General features: G+C 34.9%; 1 protein-coding gene across 4 annotated transcripts; it reads right to left on the minus strand.

Moving 5' to 3' along the window:
* Nucleotides 1-8,480: 8,480 nt before the first annotated feature.
* LOC130710603 (BEL1-like homeodomain protein 4) lies at nt 8,481-18,160 on the minus strand. 4 transcript variants are annotated; one of them, XM_057559935.1, is made up of 6 exons: nt 17,808-18,160; nt 16,631-17,527; nt 16,059-16,549; nt 14,278-14,663; nt 11,497-11,557; nt 8,481-9,226 (listed from the first exon to the last, which is right to left on the minus strand). In XM_057559935.1, the coding sequence occupies exons 2-6, from the start codon at nt 17,403-17,405 to the stop codon at nt 8,642-8,644; spliced, it is 2,298 nt and encodes a 765-aa protein (XP_057415918.1). In that variant the 5' UTR covers nt 17,406-17,527; nt 17,808-18,160; the 3' UTR covers nt 8,481-8,641. The 4 variants fall into 4 exon arrangements, with proteins under 4 accessions (XP_057415918.1, XP_057415914.1, XP_057415916.1 ...); XM_057559931.1 differs by having other exon boundaries at nt 16,059-17,527; XM_057559933.1 differs by lacking the exon at nt 17,808-18,160 and adding an exon at nt 17,642-17,737 and having other exon boundaries at nt 16,059-17,527.
* Nucleotides 18,161-20,129: the final 1,969 nt, after the last annotated feature.

Here is a 20,129-nt window from a genome sequence, read left to right on the forward strand (position 1 = left end):
GGCTTCTAACTTCAGCCATAATGCGGCAGCGGTCGCTTCACTGGCCACTTCGCAGAGAACCTCTTTAGATAAGCAAAGTTGGATTGTTGAAAGCACATTGTCATCCAACTCGTCCCATTGATCGTCAGTCATGGAAGCTGGCTTCTTCGCCTTTCCTTCTAAGGTTTTCTTTAATCCGTCCTGAGTAAGAACGGCTTTCATTTGGACTCGCCAAATAGAAAAGCTAATCTTGCCATCAAACTTCTCGATGTCAAATTTAGGAGACATTTTGAAATTCTCAATAAGAGCTCTGATACCACTTGTTGGGGTATCAGCGCTATGCGGAAGCACATGATCGTGATAATTGAGAATTAAAGAGAAGTAAATAGGATAGCAAGAAAATGAACACATAAGATTTACGTGGAAAACCCTCTCAATGTGAGAGGTAAAAACCACGGGCGATCAAGAGCAAAGTTCTACTATGAAAAAGGGAGAGTACAATAAGTCTTCTTATCGAAATGAGGACAAAGCAATATTTTGCACTAAAACTACTCTCACAAATGGAACAAGAATTCTCACCAAGATAAACCACTCAAAGAAACAAATGGAAATGTGAGTATGTGACTCAATGTTTTTCTCTCCGTGTGTTGTCCACTTCCATTCATGTAGCTGCCATGTATTTATAGGACAAATCCATAGTATGAATGGACCAATAAGAACAGCAGCTAAAATGTAAAAGGGCCAATGTAAAAACAATGACCAAGTGTGAAAGTGTTGAAGCTTGAGCTGTAATGTGTGAAAACACAAGGAGGTAAAATTCTTGGACGGTGCCAGGCTACAAGCTACATGAGAATTAGATGTGGGTAAATGAGAACCACATATCTTAACATTAGGATCTGATGAACATTATCACTGTCCCATGTCTTATTTTCTGAATTTTTACTATAGAGATCAATACATGCTTGGTTTAATTTCATACATGTGTCCTACTTGGAACAACATGTCTCTAAACCCCCAAAAGCAAAAGGAAAAAAGCAAGAGACATTCCTTCAGTCTCTTTCATTGATTTCAAGTCCACATCACACATGCGTCATGTAGCAGCTAAGCTAGCAGAAATGAAAACTGCTTTTGTTCTTAGAAGTTTTCAGATTGACATTGATTTAGGGAATAGGAACAAAATATATGTAGGGGAATCTATTCGCAGGTGTTTCACGCATGCAGAAAATTGAACACAGCAGCAGCAAAGTTCTTTCTCTTGCACCGTTTTGATTATGCAATTGAACGAATGAAATGAAATTGCTGCTTTCTAGTTTTGTCTTTGTAGTCTGCAGGTACAAAATTGCAACTGTTCTAAAAGGAAACTGAGCTGAGAATGGAAAATTCAAATAAAGCAAATAAATACAACTAGAGGCATTGTTATTAATATCGTCCCCACACATTTCAATACTGTAGAAATGAGTAAGAAATTTGAGAAAAAAAAACACGCCGGGAGAGCTTGCTCTAATCCTAAAAATTGGCCGAATGAATCATGACAATGTCTTGTATTTAACAGTTTACAAATTTGAGTTTCCACTTAACTTCTTGGAGTGAGGTAGATGTAAATTTACTGTAATTAACATTGTTTGGTAGAGGATGACTTAAATAGAGGCATATAGAAGAGAGTTAGGGGAGAGATGGATAGTCACTCTTGTTCGGTATGCATGATAGAAAAAGATAGGTGGTGGCCAGACACTTTTTTGGGGTCTCGTATAAGACTAGAGGTGGCAATGGGGCCAACATAACTAGACTTGTTCGGTATGCATGACAGAAAAAGATAGGTGGTGGGCCAGACACTTTTTTGGGGTCTCGTATAAGACTAGAGGTGGCAATGGGGCCAACCTAACTAGACTTGACCCACCTTCAACCCGCAATACTGTGGGTTGGATTGACCTATTTCAGAATATAAGTTATAGACCTCACCTGGCCACACAGTAAGTTTAGTTGGTGATCTAACATACTAAATGGGAAGAGAAAAATAAACGATTTGAGAAGTGGGAACTACCTTATATTATACATACAAACTCATAATACTCAGCACTTATCATGATTAAAATTTTCAACTTTTACGGATCTTCAAACTATTTAATTGCAAATCATCCAAAAGTGGATGTCTTTTTGTCTTTTCTACTTGTAGTGTACCAAGTCAACAAATCATTCAACATGTACATTTATCATAATTCAAAGCTTAAAAGATTTCATGTTATTTTTATTGAACTTGTTCCAAAAATGAATGATCCTGAGTTCAATCAAATATTTATTCCTAACAGTAAAACTTATAGTCACTCACTCTTGTCTTGAGTCTTGAAGAATGAAGACATGTTCATCAGTTCGTGTATGTATCTTAATTGTATGTCAAATTAAAACTTAATATTTACTGTTAGGGTCCCACATTGGGTTGAGTTAGGCCTTCTAATATTTACCTCTTAGAAATTACAATCACAAGCAAAGCTAATTTTTTTGAATAAAATATATAAAAGGCCTAAAAGTGGGTAAAGAGCCAACTAAAACAAACAAAATTCTATTTTAAGAAACTGCTGGCCCAATGGGCCAACCCGCCCAGTTTAGCTTCCAACCCGTTTCAATAAAAGATTAAGCAAACTAACTAAGCTATGAAATGTTACAAAACTTTCTTCAGCCCAATACTTTAATAAATGCCCAGTGGTCCTGGCCTGACTCTAGATGAACGTGCTCCTTGGAGCCTGTAGGCCCTTCTAACTCCTCCAATCTTATCCCGCCTCAGCTCCCTTTTCAAAGAATTGAATCATCATGGCTCATTCATCATCTAAGTTTGTAAGTTGCTTTCCAATTTGTAAAAAAGTTGATTTTATTAGGATCAAATTGAATTTAAGGTTACCTCCCCTCATTCAGTCTATATATATATAGGGGATGTATCTTATGAGAAAGGTAATCTTATGTGAGAAAATGAGAATAAATCACGATCGTTAGATCTAACAATCAACGGTTAAGATTAAAAGAATTTAATGGTCATGTGATTGTCACATGATCACTTAAAAAAGTCACATGACTTAATGTTTTAATCTTGACCTTTGATGGTTAGATCTAACGGTCGTGATTTATTCTCATTTTCTCACATAAGATTATCTTTCTCATAAGATACATCCTATATATATATATACCTTAATTAGGATGAAATAGAAAGATGAAGTGTCACAACTTTTAGATGACATACATAAATAACTAAGCCTTAATTAACAATCCTAGAGTAGTTTAAAAAAAAAACATCCTAGAGTAATGCCCATCTTTAATTTAGATATTCCCATTTCTGAATGGAATGGACCATATGAATCAGTTACTCGCAATCAATTGGGGGAAGAAAGTTAGTAACAAGTTGGGCTAGCATAATAGATCAGGGTTTACCTCATCAGAATGATTATGAGATTATGCTGTTACCTGTACCACCCTTATCAGAATTCACAACTCATCTATCTATGCAAATGCACTTGTAAGGAAGATATACAATTGGTACCACCATGTGGGCAATCCGCAATTGACGCATCTAAGCCATGTTCCCATTTATTCATTTTGGTTTAAATGTAGTTATCTTCTATTGAGTGAATTCTATTGGATCCAGTGTGGTAAAGATAAATATCTCTCCAAAAATATATCTCTCAAGTTTCAAACTTTCAAACTTAAGAGTTTAAAGTATCACTTTTAACCACTTTCGAGGTGTTTCCATTTATTCATTTACCTAAATCTTAATAATAATAATAATTCATATGTACACTTGAGTCTGTTGATGATTACCTTCTCCTGTCTGGCATAGCGCAAGGCCAGGGGGCCCTGGCCACGCTGCAACATGCATGCTCATCGATGTTCAGAGGAGTGGGGTCCTTTAATTTCCTTTGGGCTCTCATTCATTCATATCAAACTTTCGTCCTCTTCATTCCCCAATCAATGTACAAAGTTATGTTGCAGCTGTACACTACAAAAGACAAACAAACCATTCTGGAGGACTGGTGGGGATTCCTTTCCATAATCGATTATCGATTTGGGTGTGGAGGAGGTTCTATTTCTTGGTTAAATACTTAAATGTTAAAGCATCAAATATTTTAGTTTAGTTCTTCCTATGCAAAGCTTAGATTAAGTTTAACATCTCAATCCTCATGTAACAATGAGAAATGTTTCTAAAAAAAAACAATGAGAAGAGCCAGACCCAATCTAGATGGCCTAAGTGGGCCAATCTAGTTACTAACACTACGGCCTAGGTAAGTGCTTAATTAATCCTAGAATTAAGTATTGTTCACACTCTCAAATAAGTGTAAATGAAATGGAGAGAAAAGAGAAAATAAGAAATGTGATTGAATGGGGAAATGTGTAGGTAGAAAATAAAAGTGGGAATAAAGTGAGAGAGTGAATAAATCATAACTCATCAATTCTAATATTGAAACACAGACGCAGGGGTGGACCTTAATTAGTATAAAAATGGAGGTGGACACTCCCAAAAAGATTATTTTTTAATAAAATAGTATTTAGATCTTGTGTTTGCCCCCCTCAAGAAAATTTATACAGACATCTTTAATTGGAAAATGGTTTTCGAACCTCAACATAGTGCAACCATACAATCAACTTCTTTTTTTCTCTTCGAGTTTAGCGAGAGTTTCAAACCTCCGTTAAATTCTTTCCTGTAATTTTTGCTTCGAAAAGTTTCTTGTAAAATTTCTCGCAAATTTTGTGTGAATTTTCTTGCAAATAATTTTTCAATTTTTTTTGGTATAGTATAGGAAATTTTGCAAGACACTTTGCAAGTAAAATTGGTAAGCAAAGTCGTAGGAAAAGTTGGCAGCCAAATCCGCAGAAAATCGTATGGTTTTTATGTGTCGTTCAGGCCGCATGGCCATAAAGCGGGACAATTATCAATTCCATATACTTGATTTTGTTTCGTGGGTTAATTCCCCCCTACTCGTTTTTTTTCTGGTTTCATTCGTGCACGGACAAGCCTTCGTTGACAATTGTACTTCCTCACATTACTAATGATGAAGGAAGAAAAAGATTAAGAAAAACATCTTGGAGAAGTTCCACATTGTCTAAAATGGTAAAGAGGGAGGAGTACTCCAAAGTTAAATATAAAAATCTCAAGTTCATTTTTACAATACATCAAGCACCGTGAAACACTTTAATTAAGCTTATACTTTTGTTTACTTTTTTCTCTTGCACTCTTGTTTACATACATTATTGTGAGATGTAGTTTAAATATTTGCTTTGAAGAGTGTGGGTTGATAAGTGTCAAATTTACCTAAATTTTTATACTATAATTGACACCTATTTTTTTTTAACATGTGAATTATCATAGGTCATTTAGACAACCTCTCATCCAAACTATCCTCATTTGCATGAGTTTCTAAATAATTAAGTTTTAATAGTATTATGCCTTAAATATAGTTTAAATCATATGTATTTATTTTTTAGATTACAATTTTTTTATGATGGAAAACATCTAATTCAAACGGTTTTTTCTTAAAAAACAATTTTTTAAAACAGTGTTTATTTACCGTTTTCAAAAACTGCAATCAAACAGACTTTTAATATCTTTGGATAAATGCTCTAATAATGATCATGCAAATGCTGATTGCGCAATTAAGGACTATGTCACTCTCTGATGACATATGAGCAATATTGGACGAAAAACCGACAGAATGACCAAAAATACGATATTAAACAAATAAGAGAGACCACAATCACTCATTTAAAACACACATTGACTTAGGCTATGTTTGGCATGTCATTTCAGTTAGTTTAAAGTTTATTTGACTAGCTTAAAGCTTATTTGACTAGCTTAAAAGCTCTTTAAAAGTGTTTGGTGACAGAGCTTATTTCAGTAGCTTAAAGCTTTAAGCTATAAGCTATCTCAGGTAACTTATAGCTTATTAAATATATTCTCATTTTTATCCTTATTATTTTATTAAAATTTCACCTTTAGCCTTATATGTTTTTACTAACCAGGGAAAGGCTTGTTTGGCTCAACCTTTATTTGCAATTACTGAGTATGCAACAGGTTCATGTTTGTGTGAAGAAAAAACGCAGGTGTTTGTCCATAATTCACCGAATCAAATTGTGAGGCAACAGTCACTTATAGACACAGTTTCCTCTCCTCCTGTACGTGATCCAAAAACCCCACAGGTGGTGCAGCAGCAACAATCTTTGTCTCCTACATGCGACGAAGTCGCTGTATCGACATCGCCAGTTGTGGTGTCTACACCACAAAAAAATTCTTCAACGAAAAGCTCTCAACGGGGACGTCCGAAGGGTAGTAAGAACAAACCAATACCCTTACCTGTTGAGTTCTTGGAACCAGTTCCGGGTAAAGATGGAGTAACGACTCGTGCACAAAGAGCGTGGTTGTTAGGGAAACGATTGGGTTTGAAACCAAGAGGGTCTGAAGCGTTGATGCTAAGAGGATTAGAGGCTCAAATTCGGGAAAACCATCTGCATCTCAATTTACATTCCTGGTCCTTGGATTATTTGGAATCTTCATGAGGTGGGAGGATCAACTAAAAGGTAGAGAGGATGGTTAAGTTGAAGTGGAAATCTGTTGTGACGCGAAACAAGCTTAAATGAGCAGCAACAGCGGATTGTAGAGTCATGGACTCAAGATTTGCTGCTGGGGTCATGTTGACATGTTTTTAATTTAATTTATGTAGGAGGTGGTGCTATGTTTTTGGGGGTGGTGCTTTTGTGCTGTTTGAACGCCTAGTGTTTCGTGTTGATGGTGATTTTAGTATGGAGGTTGCATAATTATATCTGGTGCTGAGAGTGGGATATCTCAATTTCGGTGCTACTTTGAAATTGACTTGTGCGCACAAAGGTTGGCCGGTTTCATGATTTTTTGGGGTGGCAGGTCTCTCATGAATACATGGCTAATTTCATGAGTTGGAAGGTTGTTTTGTTGATAAGTGATTTGATGCTAGCTGAGGGTCTATTGTTGAATTTAGGAAGCCTTTCTGTTGCTGCAGCTTTGCTGGTTGTTGTTGTTGTTGTTGTTATTTTTTCCTGCTATTATTTACTGCTGCTATTAGTTACGTTGCGTGTGCGGGTTGCTACTGATATTTGTTGTTGCTGGTTGCTACTGTTATTCGATGTTGTTGTTGCTGGTTGTTTTTTAGTGTTGCTTGTGCTGTTGTCGTCTGTTGCGTGTGTTGTTGCTGTGTGTTGTTGCTGCGAAAATTGAAGGGTGATGTTGTTCCGTGTTGTTGTTGTTGTTTAATACAAGTGCTGTTGTTGCGAAAATTGATGTTGTTTATGATGCTGGAGGTGTTGTTTTGGATTAGAAAATTTTGGAGAGCTCGTTTTTAGATGTAAAAGGGCCCAAGACTGTCCTGCTGTATAATGGTAACTAAATTGACAATCTTAAGGATATGATACTCTTTTTTCTTGCTAGGTTTTTTCCCACTAGGCTTTTCTTAGCAAGGTTTTAATGGGGCTCATCTTTAAGATTACGTTTAAAGCCGTTACGTGGGGAATTCAGCTCAAAGGGGTTTAGTGCTATGATTTCTTTGGAGGGGTGAATTTTTTTGTACTATGTTTTGTCATGAGAACTTTTTACTCATGGTTGAACCATTATTATTAATAATATTACTTTCATTTTAAAAAAAATGTTTTTACTAAATGTATTTACTTATTACTTTAGAATAAAACATTGGTGTTTTATTATGGGATGCAAAATGATATATTTTTTTTATTACTGCGGCTTTAGAATAAAACAAATAACTTTATATTACAAATTATTTGTTTTATTCTATTTAATTTAATAAAATATAGAAAAATTAATGTTATATTTTTAAGATGATAAATAACTTGAGTGAAATAAAAAAATTTAAAGTTATAATAATTTTAATATTAATACCATATAAGTATTAATGTGAAAATAAAGTAATGTTAAATATAAAAAGAATTGTATAAATATGTCTTTTTATGTCATTTTACAATTTTAGCGTGTTCAACAGCTAGTTTTACCAAACATTTTTGTTCTAATTACGTAGCTTTTCAGCTTTCAACTATTAGCTAACTTATCATCTTTCAACTTTCAACTAGCTTATAAGCTTTTAGCTTTCAACTAACTTATCAGCTAAACGTGTCAAAGCCTTAATTTACACAATATCCTTACTAAGGAACCAAGAGTGTAATATAATTAAGCCGTAAATTAAAAATATCAATCTGGCTCTACGTATGAAATATGAGCAGCCTGTTTTAAAAATATAATTAGATCATGTCCTATCAGTTAAGGTACAATACTTTAATACAAATATGTGGGTAGAGAGAAGAAAAAAAACATCGAAAACAACCAACTGTACTGTACAGTTATACACATCATCACCAAGAGCTAGCTGTAACTATCTGGTGAAACATGGCCATATATATATATATATATATATATATATATATATATATATATTTTGCTTCCTTTCCTACCATAAAAAGGAAATTAAAGTGGGGGAAATGAGGGGTGGAAAAATGTTTTTTTAACATTATATCATAATATATATGATAACTTCATAATCACCATAATAATATATTATAATAAAACAACCTCCTATATACGTGTAATATATTAACATTTAATTATTATGTGATGTGATTAACAATATAGGGCGATGTTTAATTTAAATTAAATGGCTCCAAAGTCTCTGAGAGAGAAAGGCGATTTCTCCGGCGGCACGTTCCCGGCGTGACGTAGCCCTAAGGTGAGAGAAACATCACCGGCGGTGGTGGTCCCAAATCTTATAAGAGCTGAACCAATGTTGTCAGAAGCAGCAGAAGCGGTCCCATAATCTTCTGTACCGAAGCTGCCATGTCGACACGTGTCATCAGCGGTGTTAGCCGGGTGCACATCTGAGTCAGACACCGGTGGCGCCACCGTAACAGTAGTGGTAGTTGCATTGGAGTACTCGTGGTTTTCCAAGAAGCCTTGTCTATTAATTGCATTTAGTACTGAGGGGTCGTTTTCACTTTGAAATGTTGGTGGTGGTGGCGTGGTGGCTGAGGGCGTTGGAGTTTGCACTAAGTGGTGGTGGTGGCCACTGCTGCTGCTGCTGCTTTGATGATTCCTTTCTCTTTCTCTCTCTTCTTCTTCTTCTTCTGCTGCTGCTTCTGCTTCTGCTGCTCCTTCTGCTTCTTTAAGTTCTTGTTGGTACATATCTTCCACCATGGGTTTCCACAAACGAACCCTGGCATTAATGAACCAGTTTGATACCTGAAACATATATGCATACACGCGTTCAAATCTTCCATGGCTTCAAGTTCAATATACATGCATGATGATCATGATGAAAGCTAGTAGCAGCTGTTTGTAATGATTTGCAGTGTAATGGTATACATCTCATTAATATATATGCTGCACAATTTTGAATGTCACTGAACAATTCAGAGATTAATTAAAGTCTTATTCTAATTCGAATTTTGTGCAAATATCTATTACACACGCATGGCATTTACATTATTTTATCCTATCTAATAGTAACATCATTTTAATTATTTAACAAATATCAAAATATAAGTTCAAGTGCTAAGAGCAAGCAGACATATGAGTTGAGAGAGAGAGGTCCAGAGTTTAACTCTAGAGAGATGTAATTTATCTTAATCTTTCAAATGTAAAAAAATATATTATTAATTAATTTGTGGGTTTTTTTATCTAAAAAAAATCTAAATAAACTAAGTAAATTTGATCACGTTAAAGTCAACGTGTAAGATTTGTTTCTCTAACTCACGTGACAAATTATAGTTTCTCTACTAATGTATTGAGATATGTAAAATCATATTTGTGTTAGCTCTAACGTCAAAACAAACATGAGAGTCCTTAATTTATAAACCTGTTTTATAGTGCCAAAGTTTTATAACTCAATTTTATTTTGAAAGCAACAATGTAACATTTTAAATGAGGAAACAGTTCCAAGACAAACCACACGCTAACATAACGAATAGAAATTAAAATCCATGCGCTTGGCATTAATTTAAAATAATTACATTAATAAAACAAGTACAACCTGATGCAATTGATATTGACCATCAGTTTTATATTCCAACAAATGTTTTTTTTTTTGAAAGTTATATTCAAACAAATGTTGAAAGCATATACATAGTATACTATCAATTTGTATGAATCAAGTATAATATTATCAGGTCTAGGAAATTAAAAAATGGAAACAGAAAAGATTGAATTCTGACTCAATTCTGTTTGTCCTTATTCTATCATACATATTGTGATTTTTTAGGCCCCAAAATATCTTCTGAGCAGTGTGACATACGGCAATATATATCTATATATCAGCATATTTTCTTAGAACCTAGGGGCAGTGGTTTGGAAGACCTTCCAGATATCATTGACTACTATAGGATGTAGGCATATATATGCAAAGGGTAGGCATAGTTAACAAGAGTTTTTTTTATCCCATATGATTACAGCTTGTGCTGAAATATTGTAGTAGTAGCTTTTGGATTTTAGTCTTTCAGGAAAAAACAAGGTCCACTATTAATGCAGAATCTGAAGATGTGTACATTAACCATTGAGAAAAACATGATAATAGCACTGTTTTATGAAAGTAATATAATCGATAACATTTGTTTAGTAAAATGTATATCATTGTAAAGGCTGAAAGCATAATTAACTTTGTACTGTGAACTGTCTTATGTCTGTGGCAGTTTGGGTACAAAAGAAGACATTAATGATTCAGACACAGAAGGTGACAAAATCAGGGTTGCATCTTATCTAGTGGGAATATCATACTCTGAACTAGTTGATTATGCAAAATTAAAAGCAAAACAAAATAACATAAAAATTTAGCACACCAAATTTGCATGAAAACACCTTATAATTTATGTCTTAGCACACTATATATAGAGGGCATAAGCTTAAAAGGGCATGATGAGAATAATTGTAATACATATCTCCAAAAGATACATAATTTAATTACTTCCATTATCTATGGTCCCCCATTGTGTAGTTGGGGGTGAGATGAAGCCAATTGATATGAGAGAGAAAGTGCATTGTGACAAGAAGAGTGAGGGAAATTCGAAAAAATTAAAGAAAACATATTTGATTTCAAGTTTTCTTCTATCAGAAAAATAACCATCAAAACTGTCACGTCTCATTGCTTCTGTTAGTCTGTACACAAGCCAGCTCTTTCAATTTCAGAATTTATGGAAGAGAGGAGGAGGTGAAAGAAAGAAACAACTCAACCCACGTTGTTGGTGTTTGTCTTTGTCCAAAGGAAAGGGAAAAGACAGAACAAAAAAAATACCAGAGAAAATCAACAAAAACCCAAAACCATGCAAGTTTTATCTGAACCTACCACTGGTCCCTTTTCTTCCATTCCCTTAACAGATTATCTTTCACTATCTTATGTGGACCGTTCGTTCATCATGCAATATAATTAAATTAAATTTTACAGAGTAAAGATTCCCTTAGATATAATGTAATTAAGAGTGTGGTGAATTGTGGAAAGCTGAGAGTGGAGAGGGACGAACCTGATTTCGGGATAGACCAGTCTGTCTTGCCAACAGATGCTTATCTGCATCGCTCGGGTACCTGAGAAAGAGACCAGAAAATGACATCAGTGTCCCTTCCCTTAACTGTATGTATGTATTATGTATACACCCCACCTTTCCCTGACCATTTAAACCTTTCTTTCTGTCCCTTCGCTTAGCTTGCTAACTCTTCTGCCAAGAAAGAAGGATCTAGCTTCCTACTTAGCTAGCTAACTCTTCTGCCATGGTAGCAGAAGTAAAGTGGACCGGATCAGCTGTTAACACTGACCACTCCCTCATCTTTCTCCCACTTAAATCACTTTTACAATTAGTTTAGCTCTTGGTGGGTTGTCTTTCTTCATTACAATAATAATAAAGAGTCAATAGTCATTTTGACTATGAGTTTTCCTCGAAACATGAAAAATCATGATTAAATAAGATTATTGTTATAAGCAACTTAATTATAGATGATTTTAATAAGAAACCTTTTGTGGTTATTGATCATGATTTTAATTTCATACTCACTCCGTTCCTAATTATAAGACTTAGTTTTAAATTTCTCATGTTCCTAAATATAAGACCTTTAACAATAATCTAGTAAAAAGTATTCTACTCTTCCATATATAACCCTCACAGTAATTGTGTGTTTTCAATTCCAAAGTTTTAATTACCACCTACCATTAATTAGTGAGAGAAAATGACAAAGGGTAAATATGGAAGAATGTATGCATTTTTATAAAATCAACTACACATTTAATGTTTTCTTAATAAGCGCAATTTTTTGTATTAGGTCTTATAATTAGGAACGGAGGGAGTAGTAATTTTTCACCTGTTTATCCATTTAGTGTGTGCTTATATTAAAGACATGAAGTCAATCAATTTAGTGTGTGCATGTCTTAAAGTTGTGTGTTAAAAGTAAAAGTTCTTTTTATAAATGTATGATGCAAATTTTGTGCTTTGAAAAAATGTGCATCTTAAAGTGTGCTAACCACTTTCAAAACATAACCAAATACTTTACTCTTAGTCTCCAAAGGATGAAAATAGGTCAAATAAGTATCATGTTAAAATATGTGCCCCAGTCAACCATATTTTAACTACAAACATACATTTAATATATGTTATTTATAATATATACTTTTTATGTGCTAAATTTAATTTAAAAAAAGTCTTTTTTAATTTGGAAACTACATTTTTCTTGCCCCATAATAGACAAAGATAAAATGGAATCAATTTAGTCAATGAAAAGGTAAGATCATGATCAATGTAAATCCTTAAAATAGAAAAAAAGATTCTATTAGTCCTTGAAAAACTTAATCAAAATTTGGTTTCTATCTTTCATGACCTATCCTATTTCCTTAGCAAGTAGAAGACAAAAGTTACCTACAGAGCATCATATATCTGAATACTAAAATGACCATTTAGTGTAAGTATAAAGATGCCAAGAAATTGGCAGTTAAAGTTAACAAGAGAACCCAGCATGCATGTAGTGTACTATTACTAAACGGTATCTTTTACAGCTTTTAGCTAGAGAGGTAACATCCCAAGGACACTGCAAATCTGCAATATTAATGACTACTGTTGTGAACGATCGTATGCATGATGACTTTTAGATTCCCCTCTCTGGGGGACCTTTCTTTCCCTCTGCGGCATCTTTTTCTCACTTTGTTAATTAACGGAAGCTGCGTGCTGCTTCTTCCTTTTTCAGTAATTGATCACGGTATCTATCTATTGTGTATGTGCGTCATGCTTTTTAACATTTTATATTTAAATATTGCAACCTTGTAATCATTAGCTACCTTAGTCTACTCTCTAGTCTAATATATCTCCTTTGTCTGCCAATTACTATATGAGTCAAATTAGAGGGGATCCTGAACTTCCTATGTTCTACTACCCTAAGAACACTATTAACTCACATGAAGTTGAGCACCAAAATTAGGGATTGCTAGACACCTTTGAGGAGAATACGCCCTAAGTATTATATAACTGAGAAATATATATATGATGACATTTTTTTAAAAGCATATGATGACATATGTGAAAATGAAGAAATAGAAGGTATAGATGAAAAATATATAAAAAATAAAATTTCGTAATTTTTTCTTTTCATCTTATAGGACTAGCTTTTTGTCAGAATTTATTTTAATACTAAATAATTACCCACATAAACTCTTCATCCGACATGATAAAAAAAAATTGTAAGGGAGATTTATTTATCAATCTAAATTTTTAAAACATACCAAATTTTTCTTTCACTCTTTAAAGTCCAATCACATAACTCATATATCACATTTATCACTTCTTTCAATTTTTTTCTACTCCTAATCTTATTTGAAATGTTCACTAATCCTTCGTTTATACAATGCAAAAGTCATTCAAATCACATTTGGAACACCAAACCCCTATGTGAACGAAGCTTAGAAGTCTCTTTTTCGTTGAGGCCGGTCCTTTGGAATTCGAGAAAGAACATTCCAATGCACCAAATGTGGTTTCTAATGCAAAACCAAAAATGAATATACATCTCTCAAACACCTAAATTTTTCTTCTATCTCACTCCTTATCACATTCATTACTTGTTCCTTCTCTTAATTTCTGGTGTCTACACCTGACCAACATTTTCCTTTCATGAATTCACTCCTCCAAAATTTTAATTGAAGGAGGAATATTTACCAAGATGGAAGATAATCATCCTGGTCAATTCCACATATGAGTTATGACTCTTATTTAGCATATGCAAGTATCAATAAATGAGAGAGAGGGAAATTAAAAGGGAAAGAAACGTACGGGTGAAGAAAGTGTTCAAAAAGCCAGGCTCTCAAAATGTTGACGGATCGTTCAGGCAACCCTCTCTGTGGTCTCCAAGCTTCCTGCTCCATCATCCCCATTTGGTGGAACGCTCTCTGCTGTCTCAAACTCTGCTCAAGCATCTTAAGCCTTGGCGTCTCGCCCTTCGTCAACCCCGAACTCCCCGCTCCATCTTTCTCCCCCAACAGCTCACAACTGTGCTTCAGTTGCGCTAGTATCGCGTCCTTCAGGCACCGGAAATGACGTGACATGGCTTTCTGCGCCAACGAGGTGTAAGGGACCGCGGCCCCAAAACCCATCACCAGGTCGAATGAGTTCACCACCATTTGCATTTGCTCACAGTAGTGGCTGTATCTCCGGTCCACCTGTAGAAGAAAAAAAAACTTTTACAAGGTCAAACATGTATTGACTACAAAGTGCATTTATTATACACAAGAATTAGGAAAATGTTTTGTAAACATGTCAATTGGAATTGAGATTCTCTAAATAGTATCTCATTTCCTAACCATGAAATTATGTTCTATTAAAAACAAAATATATGAATATAGTAACATTTATAACCTTAATGATAAGTGTTTAATTGACATAGCACAGATAAATTAAAATGTGATATAAATTGAGAAATACATTGAGTTGCCTGGGTACTTAAAAGTGGGGATTGCATACATTAATAAATCATAATATGATTATCAATTATGATAATGTTTATTGATTAAATTGAAACGTATGTAGAAGATAGATTTGGTACATTCATGTTTCTCATTTACTCAAGCATTTGAAACAAAGCTGGATGAACCAACCCAGTTAATTAAGGAAAGAAAAAATGAGAATGTGTAGTTCAATTAAGAGTAAAAAATGTGTATACATGATTTGGGGTCAATTAACCCACGCAAATAGTGAAAAAAGAAAAACCACACTTGTCTCAACTTCTCGTTTAAGTATTTGAATTTGGTGAGACATTTTTCTTTAGGAAGGAGTACTATAAACATGTGGAATATAAGAAAAATTGGGATAAAAAAATTAAATGAAGAAAAGACCCCTCTCCCGAATCTTCCCCTTGTCATCATGAGATGTTAACTAACAATGGCTATCATATGGATCTGAGGGGACAGAGCATTTCTAACAACTATATATATGAATATATGATTGGATAGTGGTTTCTTTCTGTTTGGTCTGTCTTAATAATCAGAAGAAACGTCGCTTCTTGATTGACGTATTCTCTTACAAATGGTAGTGTCTCAGTTTTACACTTTCACCAAACTTATCATTTTTAGAAATAGGAAACTCCCAACATAATCAAATCTTCCCACCAATAGAATCATATGATTAAAATATGAGTTTTCATTAAAATAAGGATCAAATCCTCACCAACTGATTCTAAGGAGTGGAATGGAGAACCTTACTATATACCAGCCGGCTTTTTCCTTTCTAGAATTCAGGACACTTGCTAGAGGACAATGTTATATTAATTAATGAATATTAAATAAATTAAATGAATTTGACAAAAAAAATTATTCGTAGATATTTGAACAAGTGTAGACATCCCACAAACATCTAACGTGATAAAATAAAGAAAAATAGAGAAAAAGTGAATGTAAAATATGATAAAAAAAAGAGATAGAGAGAAAAATGAAGTATCGGTTAATTGATGTATACCTATTTAATTTGTTTATGTGAGAATCATTACTAAAAAAGACCTTGACTCTTGATGGATGAGAGAGGGTGAGAAGAAAAGAAAGAGAGAGAGAGAGATTACATGCCTCATCAAGCATGGTTAGGAGTTTGACCTTCCTTCTCTGATGCTCAATCCTATCAGCTGGAGACAAATGAGGAGCATCTTTTGATGAAGATGAAGAAGCACCGGGATTAGAACTAGGGTTTGATAGCTGTCTGGTGAACTTGTTCTTCTTGAATTGGCCCCTCCCTACACTGCAGAACTCTTCTAGCAATTCTTGAGCAGCCTTAACATACTTTGAATTTCTCAACACATTCACCACACCTAAGGAGGAGGATGAAGATGGTGTCACAAACCCCCCTTGCATATGCAATGCCTGGTGATTGTGGTGTTGAAGTTGAACCCCAAGATTGTTCTTGTTATAAGGATAGTGAGGAGAAGAAGAAGAACCAGCACCACCTTGATTATTGTAATTGTAGAGAAAATTACCACTATCTCCCATCCTCAATTCCTCAGCTTTGGCTGCTTCTAAGTGAGAGGACAAGGAAAGTGAAAGGCCTTGTCCTTCCACAACACCTGCAATATTCTCAGTTGGGTTGTTAGCTCCAGGTTCTTGAGTGCTGCCAGGAACCCATGTAAATTGACTAAATGACCCACCTGAACCAAAAGTGGAGGAAGGGTTGGGGAGTAACATGTGGAGAGTGGAAGGGGTAGTTTGGTTATTATTATGTTGATGAGGAGGAGGAGGGGAAGGGGATCTGGTTTGGGGATTCATGAGAAAAAGCTGCATGGCAGCTGCTGAATCGGCATTAATGTTTGACATATGATGATGATGGTGCTGGTTGCTATGATGTTGGACTATGCTGCTAGTGTCACGGCTATTCACACTGCTCTGATGTTGAAGATGATGATGAGGAATCTTTGAATCCTCCAATGGTCCCGACCCGGTTAACATCCCTTGTCTATTGTTTCCGTACCAGTCGCTGCTTCCCACTGCCTGTGGCCGTGGGGAGGATCGAAACGCCACCGTCATTGATTGTTGCTGTGGTTGTTGCTCTAACAATTCACCTCCGGCCGGAGCGCCGGAGGGGAAATTGAACATCTCGGAGAGCATCCCCGTGGTTTCATACACAGGGATGCCTCCGGGTTCGTCTTCTATGGCTACCAGTGGCGGCGGCGGCGGTGGTTGTGGGTCGAAGTCTTGCACCCTTACTTTGTCCCTGTGAATTTGGGAGTGTTGGTGTTGTTGGTGTTCTGTGGTGGATCTCTCGAACCCGTTGGAGAAGGTGAAGATTCCTTGGTGGTAATCCTGGGACATAGAATTATCAGAAGAGTCTTGTTGCTTGTCCAAAATCGAATCAAAGGAGTGGTAATTGTTTGTCTTTGATTGTGAGAGAGTGGAAGGGAGAGTAGATGGTGTTGCTATTGCCATGTTAAGATGTTGTTCATCATCATCATCATCATGACCATCACTATAGCTTCACTGCTTTGAAATAATTGAATTGATCAGCAAGAAGGATGATGAATTGATGATCGGCTCCAGAATATGCAAATCTGACAAACAGTACCAAAATCATGTAACTAGTGAAAAGTGGAAAATATGGAAAAAAAGAAAACGGAAAGAGAAAGAAGAGAATGAAATAATAAAACAGCCTCTAAGGCTCTAACCAGGCCCCTCTCTCTTTTCTTCTCACAGAAATGGCAATTTTAAAGCTTTCATCACTTTCAGCTTTGTTCATGGATCTTATATATACACATATCTCATGTACATGTATAAATATATATACATAGATATATACACAAACATATGTGTAATATAATTGTGTTTATGTACCTCTTAGAGCTGAAGAGTATGAAAGGATGTAAAGCACTCAGACATCATTTTCTCTTCTCGGGTATTGAAAGCTTTTCTTCAATTCCTTCACTCTTTTCTAATAAACTCTGTGTGTGTTTGTGTTGTCTGTGGTCTCTTTCTTTCTCTTTCGCTCCTTTTGTTTCACTTTGTTGGTTGCAGTGAGTGTTTTGTGTAATCTGGTTGTGGAAAAAGAAAGATGGAAGTTGCAAACAATATATAAAATTAAAAGTGGTGGCTTGTGGAGGGACTCATATATCTGTGAGAGAGAGAGAAGAGAGAGATGAATGAAATGAAAGGGAAGCGGTCGCTGTTCTTTCTCTTCTGCGGTCTTCAGCTCCTGCTTTAGTGTTTTTATTATCTCCCACCAATAATTAATGGCTTTTTTTTATTTTTCATTTCTTCAAATATCACACAAAATCAACATATAGGAAGCTAAGTAGTAATTATTTAAAACTTTCCTAAAATTTTCACTACCTTCTTAGTATTTTGTAATTGAAGTGTTCGCAAGAGTTTTTTAACATTATTTTTCTAACACTTACTTTTTAATGAGGTTGCCTAAATGACTCATGATAAAGTTTGAGTTAAATAACTCATCATCAAATCACATTGGAGATAAATTAAATGGGTTGGAAATAAATTAATAAATAAAATATAGAAATTTCAACTCACTTATCTCCAATGTGATTGGATAATGAGTTATTTAACCCAAACTTTATCATGGGTCATTTAGACAACCCATTTTTTAATTTGTTGAATTATGTAAGTTATACCAAATTAAAACTCAAACTCATATAATTTGGTGGATTGTACATATATTTTGACTAATTAAAAAAAATTGAAAAATTAATGTTGAAGAAACTATAGCTAACATTTCTGAGAGAAATTCATTTAAATAATTGGAGGCTCAAAGAATATACTCTAAAATAAATACAAAAATTGCAAGAAAAATGTATTCATGAATGGTATATAAATATATAATGACAAACTTGACCTTATCAAGTGGAGAGAATAAACCCCGAGGAAACTCAATTTTTGGGGCTAAAACTCAAAACATGGGAATTCAAACGGAGGTTGTGGAGGAAAATGTCAACTAAGGCTATGTTTGCTATATGCTGATAGTAGAGTTGGGTATGCGGTCCGGTCCACCCTGGATAAGCTTGCACGTTAGTGGACTAGCCCGTGTTAGCCTGCGTATAAACGAGCCTATATTTAAGCTAATTCATGTCCGCCCCGCTAAAACCGCGGGTAAACAGACTGGCCCGCGGGATACTATTAGATTTTAAAATGAAACAACAAAAAAAAAACCTAAAAAATAGAGAAAAGAACTTATATTACCAAAACTATTCTCAACAAATTTGCAACATCCAAATTCCACATTACATAATCAAACTCTAAAATGTTCCACAAATCCAAAGCAGGAAAGATCTTTAGATAGATTATCTATCTAGGTGGACATGAAATTGTTCACAACAGAAATAAAATATCCTTAAGAAAATATAGAAGTCTTGCTAATCCAAATGAAGATAAGTAAGAGAAGAGAGGAAAACCAAAATAGAAAGAGAATAAGAGAAGAGAAGAAGGGTACGTAAGGTAAATTATCTTCTAAATGATGAATGTCTAACTTCACTTAGGTCTCTTGGGTTGGCTTTTTTTCCCCACTATATCAAGATCAAGTAAAGTAGCTCATGGGTGAAGATAATTTATTTATGTAATTATATGGCCTGCGGACCAGCCTGCAAACCTGCGGGTTCAACCCATTTAAACCGCGGGCTAAACAAGGTAGCCCATATAGGCCTGCACTTAAGTGAACCACCATACACCGGGCTATTAGCTATGCGGATTGTGAGTTACGCGGGTTGACCCGCTTACCTAGCTCTAGATGATACCTTATATACAACTTAAATTTGGATAGAAGCTACCATGCAATTAGGTTATGGTGAAATAATTTTTATAGCCAAGAAAGTAACATTTTTACAATTCAGTACAAGTTGTAACCATAAAAAATACATCATTGAATAAATATATATATATATATATATCAGTAGAGCATTTTTAGTTTTTTTTTTTAAATATGCCTGCAATTCAATTAAACTTGGACCAACATAGAGGCCGAAACATCCATAGAAACATAAGAGTTCATCTCGGTAGGAACCCCTTCAATCCACATTGAACCGGTGAAAGAAGAAACCCTCCTAGCAATAAAGTCTGCTACCGCATTATCAGAACGACGCACAAAAGATAAAGTAGCAAAATCAAATAAACGACAAAGAGAGATACATTCTCGAACAACCAAAATCAAAT

Source organism: Lotus japonicus, chromosome 4, assembly GCF_012489685.1.
Source record: "Lotus japonicus ecotype B-129 chromosome 4, LjGifu_v1.2".
In the NCBI taxonomy this organism is placed as follows: Eukaryota; Viridiplantae; Streptophyta; class Magnoliopsida; order Fabales; family Fabaceae; genus Lotus; species Lotus japonicus.